At 39.5% G+C, this 18,322-nt stretch overlaps 1 protein-coding gene across 6 annotated transcripts in view; it reads left to right on the top strand.

The window, feature by feature from the left end:
• ATP2C1 (ATPase secretory pathway Ca2+ transporting 1) overlaps positions 1 to 18,322 on the top strand; it is a 158,367-nt gene that overhangs the window by 72,031 nt on the left and 68,014 nt on the right. For all 6 annotated transcript variants that reach the window (XM_066245113.1, XM_066245114.1, XM_066245112.1 and 3 more), the window contains 4 exons: positions 5,917 to 6,006; positions 7,856 to 7,891; positions 11,492 to 11,553; positions 11,944 to 12,052. In XM_066245113.1, coding sequence (XP_066101210.1) covers positions 5,917 to 6,006; positions 7,856 to 7,891; positions 11,492 to 11,553; positions 11,944 to 12,052 — 297 coding nt within the window. The remainder of the gene's footprint in view (positions 1 to 5,916; positions 6,007 to 7,855; positions 7,892 to 11,491; positions 11,554 to 11,943; positions 12,053 to 18,322) is intronic.

The raw sequence follows: 18,322 nt of genomic DNA on the forward strand, positions 1-18,322 counted from the left end.
GTGGAACAACAAATTGAAGTATCTCTCTCTCCCTCTTCTTTTCTCTTTCTCACCCTTCCTCTCTCTCTAAAAAAATAATATGGCCATCTTAGAAAATTAGTAAAAGAACTTTGGTAATTTGAATCCAGACTACCTGGTAACCTATTTCACTTTTAATTATACTGCCTGTGTGATCTTTATTATCTTCCAAGCCTTGTCTGTAAAATGGGAATAATAATCTTAGAGGTTAGTAAACTATGAATAGATGATAGCTTCTTTTTTCTTTTTTTGTCATAACCAAAACTATGTCTCCATCAGATGCTAAGCTCCCATCTACCTCTCTGGATGATAGCTTTTTTTTTTTTTAATTTTAATTTTTTAGATTTTATTTATTGATTTTTGGAGAGAGGGGGGGGGACAGTGAGAAAGAGGGAGGAGAAGCAGGAAGCATCTATTCCTGGTAGTTACTTCCTGTATGTGCAAGCTCAGGATTCGAACTGGTGACCTCAGCGTTCCAGGTCGATGCTTTGGCCACTGCGCCATCACAGGTCAGGTGACAACTATTTTAAATTATCTTATCAATAGACTAATCTTTTAAGTAAGACTTATTGTAGAATTTTTTTTCTTATTTTGATAACAAGTTAATGTTAGTGTGGAAAGTTACAAGAATCCTATAGCCCAAAGGATTTTAACAACTGGTCTACGGACTGGTGCTGGTCTGCCAGAAATTTCATGTAGGTCTGTGAAAGTTAACCACGCTGATTTTGTTTTTTATTTATTTATTTTTTTTTAGAGTTGAGGCTTCTTTTTTTTTTTAAGACTTTATTCATTTTAGAGAGGAGAGAAGGAGGAGAGAGAGAGAGTGAGAGAGAGAGAGAGAAGAGGGGAGGAGCAGGAAGCATCAACTCCCATATGTGCCTTGACCAGGTAATCCCGGGGTTTTGAACCGGCGCCCTCAGCATTCCAGGTTGATGATTTATCCACTGCGCCACCGCAGGTCAGGCAACCACGCTGATTTTGTATGAAGATTTTAGAGTCAGTGACCAGTGGTTGAAAATTGCTGCTATAGCCAAGTTTTATTTTTATTTTAGAGCCTAGAATTTATAACTGTGTTTAAAGTAAGTTTATTTTTTTTTAAGTTTTATTTATTGGCCTGACTGAGCAGTGGCACAGTGGGTAGAGTGTTGGACTGGGACGTGGAGGACCCAGGTTCGAAACCCTGAGGTCGTCAGCTTGAGCGTGGGCTCATCTGGTTTGAGCAAGGCTCACCAGCTTGAGCCCAAGGTTGCTGGCTTGAGCAAGGGGTCACTCAGTCTGCTGTAGCCCCCTGGTCAAGGCACATATGAGAAAGCAATCAGTGAACAACTAAGGTGCTGCAACGAAGAATTAGTGCTTCTCATCTCTTTCCCTTCCTGTCTATCTGTCCCTGTCTCTCTCTCTCTGTCTCTGTCACCAAAAAAAAAAAAGTTTTATTTATTGATTTTCAGAGATAGAGGTAGAAGGAGGAAGAGAGAGACTTTGATTGTTTGTTCCACCTTTCCATGCATTCCTTGGTTGCTTCTTGTATGTGCCACGACCTGAGGTTGAACCCACTACCTTGGTGTATGGGGATTGTGCTCTAACGACCCGAGCTACCAAGCCAGGGCACATGGCAACTTTTAACTAGAAGGATTAGTACCTGACTAATACATTCTTTTTAGTAGAGAAAATTTCTAATGCCTTTTAACCTGCAGGTTCCTTTTTCTTTTTTTTTAAAGATTTCTCTTTAACTTTTCTACAAGGCCTTGTGTGTTAATAAACCCACATTTACCAGTGTTATCTTTGCAGATGAATTTGTCTAGAATAGAAAAACCTGAATTTTGAGAGATTAAAAGACATTGTGTGTCTCTGTCTTGCTTTTATGGACTATGGTTTATATGCATATTTGTATCCTGACATTTCCACATTGCCTAAACCTTCAGGAAGTTTACTCAGGATTTAGAAACTACATGCTACAACTTGTCCCTAGGCAGTGTGATATAATGTTTTACTTTCTTGATCCTGTTTCAAAACTAGAGTAACTGCATCATGGGATTGTGCTGAGAAGGAAATGGAACAGTGCCTATAAACAGTTAAGCATAACCAACACTTAGTAGTACCTATCAGTTGTCAATCATAAAGCATAGGTGACTCTACTCTTCTACAGAGAACAGTTTGTTATTTGTGTGGAGCCTGCAAGTGGTAACCTTAGTACTGTGGCACAGCTTTTGTAGGGGGAAACAAAAAGACCATGTGTCTTGTCATCAAAGTGTGATAACATCTAACATTTGAATAGGGTTTATGGTTTACACACTGCTGTAATGTACATTCTTTTTTGTATTTTTCTGAAGTTGGAAATGGGGAGGCAGTCACACAGACTCCCGCATGTGCCTGACCGGGATCCACCCGGCATGCCCACCAGGGGGTGATGCTCCACCCATCTGGGGCGTCACTCTGTTGCAACCAGAGCCATTCTAGCGCCTGAGGCAGAGGCCACAGAGCCATCCTCAGCTCCCGGGCCAACTTTGTTCCAATGGAGCCTTGACTGCAGGAGGGGAAGAGAGACAGAGAGGAAGGAGGGAGGAGGGGTGGAGAAGCAGATGGGCACTTCTCCTGTGTGCCCTGGCTGGGAATTGAACCCGGGACTCCTGCACGCCAGGCCGACGCTTTACCACTGAGCCAACCGGCCAGGGCCTTAATATACATTCTTAGTTCATCCTTACCACAATCTTCGGTATAAAGTACTATTTTACTAGATGAAGAACCCCTGGGGTTTAATGAGATTAAAAATCAGACACAAGTGACAAGAGCTAGATTCAAACTGGGACTCTTAACTCTCAACTGTGTGGTTTGTCAGCCCTCAACTACATTGCAATTTTAGTTTCATTTGTAGAGCAGCAATTTGCGTTATAGTCACTTGGGGAGTGCTCTAAAATGCTGAAGTCTGCTGGGCATTTGTTAGAAGTTCTTTACCTGGTTCTGATGTGAAGCAGGTTTGGAATCACTGTGGTAGGGAATGGAGCCCTAGAAAATGGGAGGTGGTGGCATCTCATCTCAGCTGTGGTATCCAGGGGCTAGGGCTCTTGTGGCTGGGATGGATTTGCTGTAGTACTGTAGCTGCCTAGGTCTTTGCAGCTTCAACAGCAGATGGCACCATTTTATCAGAGGAAGAGATTCTGGCAACAGAGCCCTGATGTTTAAGGAGTAGGATGTTCCACTAGAAAAATTTGGTGTGGCCCTGGTGCTGCCTAGCTGGTTGGCGCTATGGTCTTGTTTCTTTGTATATGCTATTGGCTCTGCTAGAACGGGTATCAGGAAAACCAGCCTTGGGGAAAGGCTACTTCTATGGAGAGGATTTTTTTCCCCCTGCATTTTTCCGAAGCTGGAAACGGGGAGGCAGTCAGACAGACTCCCCATGCGCCCGACCGGGATCCACCCGGCATGCCCACCAGGGGGTGATGTTCCGCCCATCTGGGGCGCCACTCTGTTGCAACCAGAGCCATTCTAGCGCCTGAGGCAGAGGCCACAGAGCCATCCTCAGCTCCTGGGCCAACTTTGCTCCAATGGAACCTTGGCTGCGGGAGGAGACGAGAGAGACAGAGAGGAAGGAGAGGGGGAGGGATGGAGAAACAGATGGGCACTTCTCTTGTGTGCCCTGGCCCGAAATCGAACCCGGGACTCCTGCACTCCAGGCTGATACTCTACCACTGAGCCAACTGGCTAGGGCCTATGGAGAGGATTTTACTTTCTGCTCTTTGCTGTCCCAGGTGGTAATTCCTGTGGTATAATGGGTCAGCCACCTAATTGTAATCTGCACTATTTTGTTTAGTACAGGCAGTCCCCAGGTTATGAATTAGATAGGTTCTGTAGGTTTGTTCTTAAGTTGAATTTGTATGCTAGTTGGAACAGGTACATTTACCTAGTAAATGCAAATTAGACAGATTTTTTTTAACATAGCATTTATTTTTATCTTTCTATGCAAATAAACACTTAAACATTTTCAAGTACAACATTAAACTATCTTGGATGATGCAGAAGAAGATGGACTTGTTGGAGAGGCTGGGGTTGGTGTTAGAGAGTCAGGGTTTGATTGTGCTGCTGAAGTAAGTTTCCTAAAGTAGGCATCATGGGCAGTTTGTACAGAGCTTTTCTTTTTCTCGTCATAAATGCCTTTGTAGCATCTCAGGCCTTCAGGAACTGTACGGGAAACTTTGGTGGACCTCTCTATTCGAGATCTTGCTCCTCTAATTTTGCTATTCCTGCTTCTTTGAGACGGAAAGCATCAGTTTACTATTCTGTAGAAAACTTGTTTGGTTCTGGAGTTTCTAGGTCCTTGTTTTCTTCCCTACATGCTATCATCTGCTGCTTCAGTTCTATAAGGTCTTTTTTGATTAGTTCTTTGACATGGGAGTTGAGTAATTATGATATTATTTTCACTGATGTCCAACTGTAGTTGATTACCAGTAGTCCTTTTGGCGCTTTGTTCATAAGTACAAGTTGTACTTAAGTTGGGTGATTGTAACTCGGGGACTTATGTATAGGAATGTTGAGGAATGTTTTAAGCCAGGGGTCCCCAAAGTTTTTACACAGGGGGCCAGTTCACTGTCCCTTGGACCATTGGAGGGCCGCCACATACAGTGGTCCTCTCTCTGACCACCAATGAAAGAGGTGGCCCTTCCAGAAGTGCAGCAGGGGCCTGATAAATGGCCTCAAGGGGCCGCATGCAGCCTGTGGGCCATAGTTTGGGGACGCCTGGTAAACTAATAGTTTACATGTTCTACCCAGTGTTTAACTTATATCTTTAGCTTAGAGATAATTTTGCATTTATTCTAGCTTAAGTAGAAATTTAAAATAGCTATATATATTAAATTAATATACTAAAATACATGCGTACTATTAGCAATTGTTCATTTCTTAGTTTTAAGAATTGATATTTAATTTTCTTTTTTTCTGAAAGAGGATGTTATAAAATGGTAACTTTTAAATGTAGTTAAGTGTACACTTATTTTGTTAAATGAAAAGGTATATAAAATAAACTACCGTATTTCCCCATGTATGAGACACCGTTTTTTCAAAAAATTTGGGGTCTAAAACCTGGGTGCATCTTATACAGCGCTTGTAGATTTTTTTACTTGCATTTCCTGCTTGTTTTTGCGCTAATTGTTGAAGATAGTGATACATCATCAGACACAGAGGAGGACAAGCTAATGGATGGGAGTTTGTTTGTTTTTTTTTGTTTTTTTTTGTTTTTTCCATTTTTCTGAAGCTGGAAACAGGGAGAGACAGTCAGACAGACTCCCGCATGCACCCGACCGGGATCCACCCGGCACGCCCACCAGGGGCGATGCTCTGCCCACCAGGGGGCGATGCTCTGCCCATCCTGGGCGTCGCCATGTTGCGACCAGAGCCACTCCAGCGCCTGAGGCAGAGGCCACAGAGCCATCCCCAGCGCCTGGGCCATTTTTGCTCCAATGGAGCCCTGGCTGCGGGAGGGGAAGAGAGAGACAGAGAGGAAAGCGCGGCGGAGGGGTGGAGAAGCAAATGAGCGCTTCTCCTGTGTGCCCTGGCCGGGAATCGAACCCGGGTCCTCCGCACGCCAGGCTGACGCTCTACTGCTGAACCAACCGGCCAGGGCCAATGGATGGGAGTTTTGACAGTGATGAGTTGTACGAGTTTTATGAGGAATAAAACTTTAGTTCAATAACTTTATGTTATACTGGTTTTTTTTCCCCAAATTTCAGGCCCCAAAGTTAAGGTGCATCTTATACATAGGAACATCTTATACATGGGGAAATACGGGAAATATAGACTTTTAATTTTCTAAGCATGCCCCAATAGTATTTCTTTAAGCTTATACAGTGAGGAACAAAACTATAATTCCTGCAAAACTGTTGACTTGCTCTTCGTTTTCACTTCCAGTTTAAAAACCCCCTTATCATGCTGCTCCTGGCGTCTGCGGTCATTAGTGTCCTGATGCGTCAGTTTGACGATGCTGTCAGTATCACCGTGGTAAGAAAAAACAGTACTTTTAAACTGTTTGTTAATCATATAAATTAGGATTGGCTTTTATTTTGGAAAATGAATGGAGAAATGTATTAATTTTTTTTCAGATTTTTTTGGTTAGTATCCAACTTACTTTTAGTTTCAGTAACCTCAAATAATGTTCAAGGGTCAGTGATTGGCAAATGTGAGAATTACTTAACAATTTGATAATTTCACAATTGTGAAATATGTCTTAGTAATTTTTCAGTTATATTTTCAATTCATTTTACTTTCCAATTGAGAATATATTTTGACCAGTTGTGAACTAAAGGATCACGTTTGTGAAAGTAGGTGTATTATTTAACAAAGCACACCATATTTACTATGTAATATTTTATTTTTTCTAGCTAGGTTATTCTAGCTTTCATCTTTTTTTTTCTTGCCGTTTTATTGTAGTATAAAAATTTATAGCAAGTACAACCATTGGTCAAAGCAGGTGTATTATGCTTAGGAAGACAGGAGAAGGTAATGCAGAGCTGCAGTTTCTGAGCTCCTGCTTGTGGACTCCCGGGACTGCCTTAGACCCACTCCAGGGAACATGTGAGGTCAAACAGTTTTCTGTTCTGTGTAGAGAAGTGGCTAGTATGCAGAAAGGACATTTATATATTGAATTGAAGTGTAGTGGTTGTTATGAGGAAGGGTGATTGTGGTGAGCTAACCTAGCCTTTTACTGGAAAGAATGATAGGCAAGCTGGTTATTAAGGCTAGTGTAAAATGCTTTTTTTTAAAAGTGAGTAAAATGAACCTTTCACTTTAAGAAAAACAACTGACAGAATTTGTTGCCAATGATATAATTTAAATTTTCAAATGATAATTAAATTTTCAAATGATAATTAAAATTTTGCCAAGTTTCTATGCATTACAGTGTGCTAAATAGCTTCTCACTATTTAAGACTTTATTCTGATGAGATCAGTAGTGAGTCCAATGAATGTTGTTTTCTTTACTACTATGAAATGTGTCAACATTTGAAAAATTTGAAAAACCAAGTGAATAAATTTTTGTGCAAGTGACCAGAGCATGATGTTACAAAATTTTAGTGATAAAAGATCCATTCAAAATGCAAGATAGATCAGTGGATTCTAATATAATAAGCTATGAAAAGTTTATTGATACCATTTTATATTCTACATTGCACATTACTTTTAAGTAGCTAACACTTGTCTAATTGTTGTGTAGTAGCAAAGAAGACTGTCCACAATCATCTGAAAAAGCTTTTAAAGCATTCTTATTTTTCCAGCAGTATCTGTGTGAGGCTAGATTTTCTTTATATAATATATATGATACTTTGGCCTAATCAACATAATACGATAGATTAAATGAAGAAGCAGATATGAGGATCCAGGTTTCTCTGAAGGCAGACATTGAAGATAGAAAAAATGAAAACTGCCACTTTTCTCACAGCTTTTTTTTGGAGGGAGAATGTTATTTTCATAAAAAAATATTAATGTGTTAACATGTAATGGGTTTATTATTTTTAGATGAATTAATAAGTAGGAATTACAAGCAGTAACTGAAAAAGTATTCTACATGGCAAATACGAGTAGATATAAGTTACATAAGCAAATGCTGGTTGTCAGTGTTTTTAGAGCATAAAGGAATCCTGATATAATAAAGTTTGGGATGCCGTCCTGGGGAGGCAAGCCACTGTTTGTTTTACCACAGGGCAGGGCAAAGTTGTCATTTCTTCCTCAGTTGATCTCAGTACTTAGTGTCTGGTATTTTGGGACTGCAGATAGAATTAGAAAAATAAAATACAGTTAATATTTCTGAAGTGATAATGTGTGATTTAAAAAGATGTTTCTTTGTTTTGTTTAGGCAATACTTATTGTTGTTACGGTTGCCTTTGTTCAGGTAAGTAGGTTGGTTGCCTGTTTTTCCACCTGAAAATAATAGTTTAGTTAATTGTATAAAAAATTAAGGTAGCTTATGGCAAAATCTGTAGTTATTAGGGGATGATAATATTGATCATATCAATTCATTATTTATGAAATAATATCAGAAACATAACTCTTCAGGGAAGTTTGTGGGACTAACTTGACTGTGTTAAGTAGTGGCATGAAGAAAATCTAGTGGTTTTTTTTTTTTTTATAACATAACTGAAGCAGATGGAAACAAAAAGGATAGTAATAGATATATATCTATCAATAAGCTTTTAAAATCTTTTCCCAATTAAAAATTTTGGCTAGGCTTTAAATTCCTCCACAGAAGGGATGTTCTGATCTGGACCAAATTCTCTATTTAGCATAGACATTGAAACAGTAAATAAAACATAAGAAAAAAAAACTCCTTTTAAAAATTAATGTGAATAATGTGGAGATAATGTCAGGATTTTTACTGACAAGTATAGGCATGAATAAGAACATAGGCTTATTAGTTTTATGTTAATTTAAATTTCTGATACCTTCTGAGAACAGTGTTGGCAAGTCTCATTTTATTAGCTAAAAGGTCTAAACAGCGTCTTTTAACCACTGGTGTGCAGACTGTTACCAGTCCACCAGAAATGTTATGCCAGTGCATGAAAGAGTTAACCACCCTGATGTTGTATGAAGATTATAGACCCAATGACCAGTGGTCAAAACGTGTTCTAAAGCATGGTTAATAAGAATATAAGGATTTTTCTAGTTGAAGGAAAAATGTAATCCTGAAGTTTATTCTGTTTTCAGTCTTAAGACTATATTTTATGATTGTGTTTATTTTCACATTTATAATGTATTTATTCCTTGGGTATTTACTGTCATCCTATATTAATACCTAATTTAATACGTTTATTAGTTTTATAGAAACCTAGTGTTGGAATCAGATGATCTGCAACAAGTTTGTGAGCTCTGTCAGTACATTGTTGGGGGTCCTGTTTCTAGGCCTGTGATGGCGAACCTTTTTATAAAAACCGCCCACTTTTGCAGTGCTGGTCAACCTGGTCCCTCCCGCCTACTAGTGAGTGGTCCAGCTTTCATGGTGGGCCAATTGCGGCGCTGTTTGGTTGCTCCACTGCCTTCCCCTCCACCATGAAAGCTGGAACACCCACTAGTGGGCGGGAGGGACCAGGTTGATCAGCACTGCAAAAGTGGGCAGTTTTTATAAAAAGGTTCACCATCATAGTTCTAGGCTATCATCTTGCTTAGAACAGACAAAAGTTGCCCTAGTGCAAGTGGATCTGGTTAGTCTAACAGAGGTCATTCCAGGCTAGTCATCATTCAAGGCACCTGTTCTTTTGGCCATGTGGTTCTTACGACCCACTGGATCAGTAGCTGGAACCCTTTTGCATCTTTTTTTTTTTTTTTGAGAGAGAGAGAGAGAGAGAGAGAGAGAGACAGGAATGGAGAGAGGTAAGAATGAATTAATAGTTGGGGCACCATGGTTGTTCATTGATTGCTTTCTCACATGAGCCTTGATTGGGGGGTGGAGGGGTTCCAGCTGAGCTAATGATCCCTTGCTCAAGTCAGCAACCTTTGGGCTCAAGCCAGCGAACATGGAGTCGTGTCTATGATCCCACGCTCAAGCCAGTGACCTCGGAGTTTTGAGCCCGGATCTGTAGTGTCCCAGGCTGATGTTCTATCCACTGCACCACTACCAGGCTGTTGCATCTTTAATAATGCTATAGACATAGATGTCGTGACTTTCTTCAGAAGGATTCCTACAATACACTATTATTGTGTATGGAAGATTTTAGTAGCTTTGTTTTGGTTAATAGATAGCCCCTACCCTCAAAACAAGCAAACATAAAATTTTAATTTTAACATAGTTGATTTGGGATTTTAAACACAAGATAGTGTTATTCACTTTAAATGCAGTGGCTGAAACCATCTACTAAATATCTATAGTAGGTCATTTGATGGAAAAGTCAAGAAAGAATCAAAACAATTATGAAACACCCAGTTTGAGATGGGTAGATCTTGTTTTTTGTACAGATGTGAGTCTTTTTCCCAGTGTGCCTGTACAACCAACAAAATACCCTATCAGCAGCAATTACAAACCCTCTCTAAAAAGATCCTATTTGTTACTTGAACTTGTCATGGCATTTTGTCAAAAAACTCATAAAAAATCTACTAGAAATTCTTAATGCTCTATTATTATTTGGTATTTGTCTTTTAACCTGTATTTTAGGAGGAGAGTACTGTGTTTATTCATTTTATATAATATCTGCCCTTTATTCCCCAATCTCTTTTTAATCCCATTCCTTATCCCATTATGTACCCTCACCACCATAAAAATAGCTAATTGTATATATAGTCATATATTGATGCCACCATACAATAAATTTGAAGTATCTTTTAGGCCTTTGTAGAAATAGCTATCAGGTTTTTGGTGGTATATTATGTTAAATGGTCATTTTGATATGGAGGTATCCTTGTAGTTGCAGGGAATGAAGGCTTACAAGTTTGAAGAGGGAAGTAAAGTTTAGGCAGCTTTTATGTCATTTATTTCTAAGTTCTGGCCTTTTTTGGAACTTTTATGTAACACTTCCCAATCCTTTAATATCCTTGGTATGGCTGGGGGAGGGATGTCTTGTAATTTTTGTATTTATAGATTTATCTCACTCTTATATTTGTTTCTCTTGCTTAAATGAAAACTAATTCTAAGTTATTCTTACACAACTTTGCACTTTTTCTTTGAAAAAGTTTGTGATGGGTGAGCAATTTTGATTAGTACGAACACTGCAGTCCTTTCAAAACACTCCCAGCTTTCACTCCCACTACTCCTTCTCCCTTTTTAACCTGAGATCAAAAGATTGGTATACTTAGTGCAGGCATGAAACAAAAATAGCACTGCTGTTGCATGAATCAAGATTGCTCATGGAAATGTGCACTAAATAGTGTACTGAATGAAAGAAGTCTCTGACCCGCAGCTACGGTTATATGGCAGGAAGGAGGCTGGAACATCACTTAGGGCTCCTGAGACTTTTCCCCTTTGCATAATTCAGGGTAGTGTGAAAGGTGGCTCTCAGGTAAGGCAAGCCACATCTTACTCCTTGCTTAAGGTATGTTCTCCATAAACCTTTGCAGTTAGCATGGACCTAAATCCTCAAATCAGATGTTGCCCCTTAGTTAATCGTCTTTGACTTTGGTCATTAAACACTAAAAGTAAAATTATCTTAATTATAAGGCTCAATGGTCTTAACTTCTAATAACTGAAAATTATATACTCTCTGGACACCCTAATCAGTTTTCCTCATTATCTGATTAGTTGATCTTAGATTTGTACACTGAATATTAAAATATAAAATTAGCATTTAATAATCAAAATTGGTCAGTATAACATTACTTAATAAGGGATAGTCTTTTATGTGCAGAATATAATTGCAAGTAAAGGAAGAGATGAGAATTAGGAAATTTTAAAATAGTGATTGAGATCAGTATTTAAGTCTTAATATGGAATATGTTCTGAGAAATATGCATATTTACATTTCTTTATAAATGTTTGTTTAATGTTATGTTCTGCTTTTTTAAATAGGAGTATCGTTCAGAAAAGTCTCTTGAAGAACTGAATAAACTTATGCCGCCAGAATGCCATTGGTATGATCCTTGTTTCTGATAAGGATTTCTACTCTTAAAAATAGAAATTGTATATGACTAGTGCAGTGATCCATTGTGGCCTCAGACTTGTTTAAACATAAGGTAGAAACCATCAATCTGACATGAAAAATTCATGCTGTGTTCAGTGTAGCAAGTTGTACTATTAATACTTTAAAGTTCTGATTCTGATACTGTTAAGACATGGATTTGTTCAATAGATTTGTGCATGTGTATGTGTGTACACTATGTGCCAAGAATTGTTGTGGGTTCAGTGCTGTACAAACAGACCTAGATGACTATTTTTCCTCAGCCAAGTCCACTAGAAATCACTTTTTCAGATAGAACATGGCTTTCTTTTTCAGCCACGGTTGTTTCTGTTTCATGTTACAGTGTACGTGAAGGAAAATTAGAGCATACACTTGCACGAGACTTGGTTCCAGGTGATACGGTTTGCCTTTCTGTTGGGGACAGAGTTCCTGCTGACTTACGTTTGTTTGAGGTAAGTTTGGTGTCTCAGTCTGTTTGGGCTGCTCTAAAATTTCACAGACTGGGTTGCTTGTAATCAATAGAAATTGATTTCTCACAGTTCCGGAGGCTGGAAAGTTCAAGGTTAAGGTGCCAGCATGACCGAATTCCATTGAGAGCCCTCTTCCTCGTTTATAGGTGATGTCTTCTCACTGCGCACACATTGTGGAAGGGGCTGGGGAGCTCTGTGGGGCCTCTCAGAAGAACAGTAATCCCGTTCACAAGGGCATCACCCTCATGACCTCAGCACCTCTAAACATCTCACTTCCTAATACCATCATCTTTGGGGTTAGGATTTCAACATATGAATTGGGGGGGAGTGGGGAGACACAAGTATCAGAACATAGCTTTTGGTGATCTATTTGTGAGAAGTGAATATACTTGGATGTAGATTAAAGGATAGACATGAGCAGTTTTAAGGATTAACACATAGTTGATTTGAACATTTGATTTTCTAGTTTAAGTGACATATATAAACATTTTTTTTCTTAAAATATCTGTTTTTCCCAGGGTCTTTTGAGGTGTTTTTTTAATGAATAAGCAGCTCTTTATGGTATTGTGCATTAGGCATTGTGGGAGACAAATTGTACTGGAGAGAGATGGAGAAGGCAAAGAAGCAACAGTATTTATATCTCTGTGATGTGTTCCAGTATATTAAGTGGCATATGTTAAGCCTAGAGAATGTATGATGGAATCAGATTCTAGAGGGTTTGGATACAAAGTTCTGTTTCAGATTTTATTGGTTAGGAAATAGCTTTGAAAATCATAGGCAGCTGGCAAATGATATTACCCTTAACTTGGCCACAGCATGTAGAATAGATTGAAAGGATGGAAAATGGAGGTAGGCAGCTAGTTTAAGAGGCTCTGTAGCCGATTAGCGTGCCAGGATTATCTACTATTGGAATTAACAGGCTGTTTGTTAACTCCTTACTGTGTCCCAAAAGATGAAGATGAGTGTTCTTATCCAGAGGTTATGACAGCCTGAGGAACCTTTTTTTAATTAATTTATTTTTTTCTTTTTCTGAAGCTGGAAACGGGGAGAGACAGTCAGACTCCTGCATGCGCCTGACCGGGATCCACCCGGCACACCCACCAGGGGCGACGCTCTGCCCACCAGGGGGCGATGCTCTGCCCCTCCGGGGCGTCGCTCTGCCGCGACCAGAGCCACTCTAGTGCCTGGGGCAGAGGCCAAGGAGCCATCCCCAGCGCCCGGGCCATCTTTGCTCCAGTGGAGCCTCTGCTGCGGGAGGGGAAGAGAGAGACAGAGAGGAAGGAGGGGGTGGTGGTGGAGAAGCAAATGAGGGGGGGGGGGTGGAGAAGCAAATGGGCGCTTCTCCTATGTGCCCTGGCCAGGAATCGAACCCAGGTCCCCCGCACACCAGGCCGATGCTCTACCGCTGAGCTAGCCGGCCAGGGCCTGAGGAACCTTTTGAAGTAGAATAACAAACTTCATTTAGTCTTTAAATACTTTTTTCTAAACAAATACTTAAAATTTACTCTTAGATGTCAAATTGCTTTAATTGGTGAATGGAAATAATGGATAAGTATTGGGAATGTTGTTCATTTTACTTTCTTACCTTTTTTCTTTCCTTAGTAGTTCCTTTTGTTTTTTCTTTTTACTCATTTTTCTCCCATTCTCCTCTCCTTAATATTTAGTATATGACAAGACCCTGGATTGTTCTTCTTTAGAGATTTTGTAGGCTGGTCACTTAATGTAAATCATCTTCCCCTCCCTGATTTAAATGCATGGAGTTTATGTTGTCATTTATTCTGGAGTGCTTCTCCTCCAATTCAGAAGCAGACTTTAGTAGGTTTTTCTCATTATTTGCACAATTTGAATGATGTGATGACAGAAACTTCAAAGCACCATTTGGGATGTTAAAAGTGTTTTAGGGTTTTTATTTAAATGAGTTAATTGATCTGTGAACTAGTTATCTACAAGTTCATGTGCAAATGGGATAAAGTTTGTGAGATTAGTAAGTATTTTATTTACTCAGCAAATATATATTGAAGATTTACTATAAGTTCAGTAAGAGGGAATTTTTGACCTTTTAAAGCTTGATGCTAAAAACATTAGAAGCATATGTTTTGTGAAGTAATTTATTAGTTCTTAGCGTTTTCTCCTATTTGTTAACTTCTCAGATGCTTCATCAGCACGTTTTACTTGGCAGTGCTGTAGTGACATGAATTTTTCTACTTGTACATATACAGTTGAGCATCTTTGATTCCCGCTAACGCTTTCCTGCCCTATTTGTTTGCCTATGACTTGGTACCCCAAGTGGGCTTTTGCAGCTACTCTTCCAGTAGATTGAGATACCTTTCCTAAAAGATTTGAGGAAATCTTGTGCAGCTTCTAGATTTAAATTTACTGACTTAAGACATTGTAACGTTGATCAAGTCGATTTCTCTTCTCTACACAGAGGTTTTTGAAGTTAAATTGTTCTATCATAATGTTGTTTGCTGAATTTGGCTGTGGTAATCTTTGGATGACCTTGTAAGGCTAGGTGGTCATTTGATGTTCCTGCATGAAATAAACTTTTCATTAACGTTTAAAGGAGACAGGAAACCCCTCACTTAGCCTTGGGATAGTAATAACTTCTCACAAAGTATATATTTCTCTTTTTATGGACGTGACCCAAGGCCAGGGTTGCCGCTTCGATATTGTCATGTTGCAGCTCTAGGGTTCCTGCCTTAAATTGCAGTGGCTCAGATTTTGGCTATAGATCTTGCCTGGGCCTTCAGTAGCATCTTGTCATCATGTTCAGTGACTTGACTTCTGTACAACTTTTATCTCATATTATCTTCTCACAAGCTGTGTCTTAAGTCAGCTCAAGCTGCTGTAATAAAATACCATACATTGGGTGGCTTACGGAACAGGCACTTATTTCTTAGAGTTCTGGTGCTGGGAAGTCCACAGTCAGGGTCTGACAGAATTCGGTTTGCGGGAGGGCTCTCTGCTTGGCTTGCAGTCTTCTTGCTGTGCCTTCACACAGCAGGAAGAGAGATTTCTCTCTCTTCTCTTAAAAAGCCACTATCCCATTATGAGGGCCTCACCCATGTCACCTCATTTAACCCTAGTTACCTCGCAAGGCCCCATCTCCAGTTACCTCCCCATTGGAAATTAGGACTTCAACATGAATTTTAGGGAGGCACAATTTATTTCATAACAGCCTGAGACTGTCATTTGTAGACACTTTTAAAAGGAGGTTAATATTGGTAAATTGAGGAATTATGCTTTTTTTTTTTTTTTTTGCCTGAATAAGCTTTTCATACATAGCAAAGGAATGATCCCATTCTTTTGGTGCAAGTAATCTTACCAGCTTAGGAGCCTTAGAGTCCAGAGAGTAAAACATACAGGAGTTGAGCTATGAGTATGTTTTCCAATTCGTTTCTAAGGGTGTTTTTTTTTGTTCTTCTTAATTTATTGATTTTTAGAGAGAGGAGGGGCGGGGGAGAAGCAGGCAGCATCAACCCATGCTTCCTGTATGTGCCTTGACTAGGCCAGCCCATAGTTTTGAACCGCGACCTCAGAGTTCCAGGTCGACACTTTCTCCACTTCACCACTACTGGTCAGGCTCCTATGCATTTTAATTTTAATTTTTAATAGTATTTGAGAAAAAGTACCTGTGGCCCATTAATTGGAGGTAGCCAGTGGATTAGTCAGACAGTGACCTTAGATGAGGCAGTAGTATAGACTGTGTAGACATTTATAACAGTATTCCCTTTTCTGAAACAGCATCTTTTATATTACCATATTGTTTCAGGTAAAGTCTATATCAGTATTTGAACAGAGAATTCATTATAAAAGAAAACAATGTAAGAGTCAGAGGGAAAGAAAGTTTCTATTGTCTGTTGAAAATATTTTACTTCTCTCCACTGTAACTTTCTAAGCCCAGGTCATTGCCTGCCTGACATGTAGCAATTTCCTTTCGTTTGGAAATCTGGCAATCTGAATGATTAAGTCCATTGACTCTTCCTTTTGTGCCTGATGTGCTTTGAGTTAGCCCAGTGTTTTTTAAATGCCAGTACCCAGATCAGTTCTAGTCTGGCAGAAATTTCTTGCCAGTCTTCGAAAGAGTTAACCACCCAGATGTAGTATGAAGGTTATAGAGGCTTTTCTGGTGGACCGGAAGTTGAAAACTACTAGGTTGGCCCATATTATTGTTTGAAACCTAACACTGGGTACAGTTACCTTTAAAAAAATATATTCTGATTTTTATATGATTTTCTAAATATGTCAAATTTTTTTTTTTTTAGAGTTTATTTTTTTTACAGAGACAGACAGTCAGAGAGAGGGATAGATAGGGACAAACAGGAATGGAGAGAGATGAGAAGCATCAATCATCAGTTTTTCATTGCGACATCTTAGTTGTTCATTGATTGCTTTCTCATATGTGCCTTGACTGTGAGCCTTCAGCAGACCAAGTAACCCCTTGTTCAAGCCAACGACCTTGGGTCCAAGCTGGTGAGCTTTGCTCAAACCAGATGAGCCTGTGCTCAAGCTGGTGACCTCGGGGTCTCTAACCTGGGTTCTCCGCATCCCAGTCTGACGCTCTATCCCCTGCGCCACCGCCTGGTCAGGCTGTGTCAAATTTCTTTTAAAGAACTACCACTCCTATGGCTGGGAGCCATATATAGGGTGGGGCAAGTGTAGGTTTATAGTTGTAAGTACCCAAAACACAGCATTTATTCTTATATATTATTTATTAATTCCATATGAACAACTGTAAACATACTTTTGCCTCACCTTATATTAGCCATTTTATGACACTAGCTTATTAGACCATTTAAATCTGGGCAGAAAGATTATCTCTACTAGGAGTTAAGTTTTTTCTACTGGGATCAACGTAGAAGTCTTAACTTAGAACCAGCCAGTTGAGCCAGACCGGGCGATGGCACAATAAATAGAGCATAGGACTGGGACACAGAGGACCCAGGTTTGAAACCCAAGGTCGCTGGCTTGAGTGAGCCTTCACCAGCTTGAGTGTGGGGTCACTGGCTTGAGCAAGGGGTCACTCACTGCTGGAGTCCCCCCCCCCCCCATCAAGGCACATATGAGAAAGCATTCAGTGAACAACCATGGTGATGCAACAAATAATTGATGTGTCTCATCTCTCTCCCTTCCTGTCTGTCCCCCCCTCTCTGTCTCTGTCAAAAAAACAACAGAAAACCATTTAGTTGGCATTACAGTGAGCCTTCTTCCCTCATGAATCTACTTTGTTATAGGATAGTAGTTTTGCTCTCAGTGAGTACTTTTCAGTGTCTTCAGGGTTGTTCCTTCCTCTTCCTTAGTTCCCAGGGCAACTAAAAACCAAAGATACTGAATTGAATGAGCACAGATCTACTTTGGCTACCTACCAACTGAAGGAGTAAGAGATACTCTCCTGGACTAAAACTACTCTCGCCATCGTCCTTTTCTTGCACACTCTTGTTAAGACCACTAGCAAGAAGCTTCCTCTGTGTTGGGTAACTCCACTCTTGGTGCTGTTGTGTTCAGAGCATTTTGTAACTTCTGAGCTACAAAGTACATTTTCCATTCATTCAGTGAAAACCCTGTTGTTCTGGCAAACTTAGATTCTGATTTGGTTTGCTATGCTTTTCAAAAAAGAATCTTCAAACATTGCTAGACTATAAGGGTGTTGTGATAGTTAAAATTTACTTATTTTGGTAATGAAGCTAATTAGGCAAGAAGCTAATTAGGCAAAATGTAACCACTCTCTTGAGGAATCAGTCTGTGTTATGAAGTCATTTTGGTCATTTAGTAAATATTTTAGCACTGCATATAGAACTTTAGGACTAGGAAGTGAAAAAGACATAGTCTTGTGTCCTTTCTACTGGGAGACAATGTGCAAACAACTGTGATTCAAAGTATAAAATTGTCTGCTTATGAAATGTGTTGATCATGTGAGTTTAGCAAGCCACTTAATAATTTAAGGCCTCAGTTTTCTCACAGTGACAAAGAGTTGCCCTAGGGCAGTGTATGCTAACTTTTAATGTTCATAGGAATCATCTGGGTTTTGTTTTGGCAAGTCTTGGGTGGGGTTGAGATGTTTGCATTTTTAACTAGTTCTTAGTTCCTGCCAAAAGTGCTGGTTCATCCATCGTATATAAAAAGATTTTTAAAAAGCTTTATTGAAAGAGTCATATTCCAAATACTTTACAAGTTTAAAATGTACCATTTAGTGGTTTTCAGTATGTACTGTACAGAATTTTGTGCAGCCATCACCACAGTCTAACTGTAAAA

This window comes from Saccopteryx bilineata, chromosome 10 (assembly GCF_036850765.1).
Source record: "Saccopteryx bilineata isolate mSacBil1 chromosome 10, mSacBil1_pri_phased_curated, whole genome shotgun sequence".
Lineage (NCBI taxonomy): Eukaryota > Metazoa > Chordata > Mammalia > Chiroptera > Emballonuridae > Saccopteryx > Saccopteryx bilineata.